Genomic DNA, 3,127 nt, shown 5'->3' with positions numbered 1-3,127 from the left:
AGAGCTGCTCAGGGCAGGAACCTTGCCAGCCCTTTGCCACGCTCAGGCTCTGGCTGCAGAGCAGTGCAGGGGAGTTCCTGCAAGTGCCTCTCCCAGCTGCCAAATGCCAGCAGTGGCAGGAGCTGTCAGGATGGCTCTGCTGGATTTGCTGGGGTGCAGCAGGAGAAGCTGCTGCAGAGCAGGACTTGCTGCTGCCCCCTCAGAGGCCCAGGGCAAGAAGGTTCCCTGTGCCAGGGCTGGCTGTGGGCTGGGAAGGTGGGGGTGCAGCCAGGGGTGCCCAGGGCTGTGGTGCAGAGCAGGGTCCTGCCCCCAGGGCTCTGTGTGCTGGGGCAGGGACTCTGCTGCCTGCCAGGGGCAGCTCTCAGCCCGGCCAAGGAGCTGCCACGGCCCTGCAGGGAAAAGGGGTGGGTGGAAGGAGTGACCCCTCATGGCAGTGAAGGGCTGGGCAGGGCTGGGCAGGGCCCTTCAGCTGCAGGGTCAGGGCTCCTCACAGCTTCAGCTCCACCTCCTGCCATTTCCAGGGGCCCTTCTCAGGAAGCACATCCCCCCAGAACACCTCCCCCTTCCCAGCCACCACAGGCTGTCTGGGATCTGCTCTGCAGCCCCTGCCCAGGCAGAGCTGCCCCTGGGCACTGGGCTGGGGATGGCTCTGGCAGCACTGGCAGGGAGCTGAGCTGGGCACAGGGAGGGGCTGCTGGCAGGAACAGCTCCTCACCCAGAGACAGGCAGGCAGGGACAGGCAGCTGCTGCCACAAGTGCTGGGCAGGGGGATGTGGGCCCCTCCCTGCTGTCCCTGTGGCACAGACCCCTTCCCTGAGCAGCTCCTCCCTGGGCTCCTTTCCCAGCCGAAGCAGAGCCTGTGCCCTCAGGCCCACGGGGGCTGGGCTGTGCATTGCCCTGCAGCAGCCAGAGCCCAGGCAAGGACAAGGCCCTGATTTCCAGCTGTCTCTCTGTGTCCCTCCTCCCTTGGCAGCAGCCTTGTGGCATTTCACTGCCATCCCCTGCTGCCTGGGCTCTCTTTGTTCTCACCAGTGGGTTTTCTGAGCCAGTGTGGGGTTTGGGGGGGCAGATTCCTGTCCAGACACAAACCCTTTGGGTGCTGCTGTGGGGATGTGTCTGTGGGAGCCAAGTGCCCAAGTGCCCTCCAGGCACCTTCAGGCCATTCAGCTGTTTGCCTGGGTGTCCTGCAGGGCTGCAGGTGTCCTCCAGAAGGGCACAGCTCTGCCATAGGATCTCTGTGCTGCACAGGATCCCCATGGAGAAAACTCCTCAGTGCTAAATCCATGGAAATGCTCTGGGCAGCTGCAAGGAGCATTTTGTGTCTCACTCTGGGAGGGGAGAGATGAAAAGGTGAGGAATGTGTCCATCTGTTCTTTGGACATGGATTCCTGGATCTCTGTGCAGTTTCCCTGTAGGGGAATAGAGCAGTTGAGTGTGATGCTCATCCAGCACAGGACTGATGGGCAGAACAGCTCTTCTCTCTGCATTAAGGAACCATCCCTGTGCCCCTCAGAACCCACAAGACTTGACCTGCAGTGCAATAGAAATGTCAGGGATTTCAAACCTCCACAACCACTCCTAACTGTGGCAGGTGCAAGTGGGTGAACAAATATAAAGAATTCCCTTCATTTGGGCAAATTGGAAACAGCAAAGCTGAGAAGCTCTTTGATGTATCAGAAGTAGTTTTAATTTGAGATCACCCTGCATTCCAACTTCAATCTCCCAGCAGAGCAAGAAGTCCTTTGGAGCCCATCACAGAGTTCCTGCTTCCAATGGTCTTCTCAGCCAGCAAAAGCCAGAGCTCAGGGGAGGGAGCTGCAGGGAGGTCTGAGTGAGGAGAGAGAGCCTGAGAGTGGGGTGGCTGTGAGACGTGTAATGTTTGGCTGCAGAAGCCTGGTCTAACTCAGCAGTGACTTTTCCTCTTCAACAGATCAAAATACCCTGGGGAAGGAGTAAATGTCCAACAGCAGCTCCATGGCCCAGTTCCTCCTCCTGGCATTGGCAGACAGGCGGGAGCTGCAGCTCCTGCACTTCTGGCTCTTCCTGGGCATCTCTCTGGCTGCCCTCCTGGCCAACGGCCTCATCCTCAGCGCCGTAGCCTGCGACCACCACCTGCACACCCCCATGGGCTTCTTCCTGCTCAACCTCTCCCTCACAGACCTGGGCTGCATCTGCACCACTGTCCCCAAAGCCATGCACAATTCCCTCCATAACACCACAACCATCTCCTACATGGGATGTGCTGCACAGGCTTTTTTCTTTCTGTTCTTCATCTCAGCAGAGTTTTCCCTCCTCACCATCATGTGCTACGACCGCTACGTTGCCATCTGCAAACCCCTGCACTACGGGACCCTCTTGGGCAGCAGAGCTTGTGCCCACATGGCAGCAGCTGCCTGGGCCGCTGGCTTTCTCAATGCTCTGCTGAACACAGTCAATACATTTTCCCTGCCCCTGTGCCAGGGCAATGCCCTGGGCCAGTTCTTCTGTGAAATCCCACACATCCTCAAGCTCTCCTGCTCACACTCTGGCTACCTCAGGGAATTTGGGCTTCTTATGGTTAGTGCCTATTTACGGTTTGGTTGTTTTGTTTTCATAGTTTTCTCCTATGTGCAGATCTTCAGGGCTGTGCTGAGGATCCCCTCTGAGCAGGGACGGCACAAAGCCTTTTCCACCTGCCTCCCTCACCTGGCTGTGGTCTCCCTGTTTGTCAGCACCTTATTCTTTGCCTACCTGAAGCCCCCCTCCATCTCCTCCCCATCCCTGGATCTGATAGTGTCAGTGCTGTACTCGGTGGTGCCTTCAGCACTGAACCCCTTAATCTACAGCCTGAGGAACCAGGAGCTCAAGGATGCCCTGAGGAAACTGATAACTGGGTGTTTTTCACACGCAATAAACTCTCCTTCTTCTGCATGTTATGTACCTCATTAAAGGACAATCCTGTTATGGACTTCAGTAAAGGCCCACCATATCTTCTCTATTTTTTGCTCCTGGGAGAGGTGTTATTTTTGTGAGAATTTGTTCACACCAAAAAATCTTTATATCTATATTTATAGATAAAAAAGTTATATTTATATACTTTTATATATATATATTTATATACATAAACACCATTTTCAATTCAGTCTTT

At 55.7% G+C, this 3,127-nt stretch overlaps 1 protein-coding gene across 1 annotated transcript; it reads left to right on the top strand.

Moving 5' to 3' along the window:
- Positions 1-1,840: 1,840 nt before the first annotated feature.
- Positions 1,841-2,814, top strand: LOC113979451 (olfactory receptor 14J1-like; the record flags this gene model as incomplete). Its single annotated transcript, XM_027706836.1, has 1 exon — positions 1,841-2,814. A coding segment is annotated over exon 1 (858 nt), but the record flags the coding sequence as incomplete, so codon positions are not given.
- Positions 2,815-3,127: the final 313 nt, after the last annotated feature.

This window comes from Neopelma chrysocephalum, unplaced genomic scaffold (assembly GCF_003984885.1).
Source record: "Neopelma chrysocephalum unplaced genomic scaffold, ASM398488v2 Primary Assembly neopelma1_80580, whole genome shotgun sequence".
In the NCBI taxonomy this organism is placed as follows: domain Eukaryota; kingdom Metazoa; phylum Chordata; class Aves; order Passeriformes; family Pipridae; genus Neopelma; species Neopelma chrysocephalum.
Note: the sequence above shows the minus strand (reverse complement) of the source record. Positions and strands in the feature narration are given on the sequence as shown.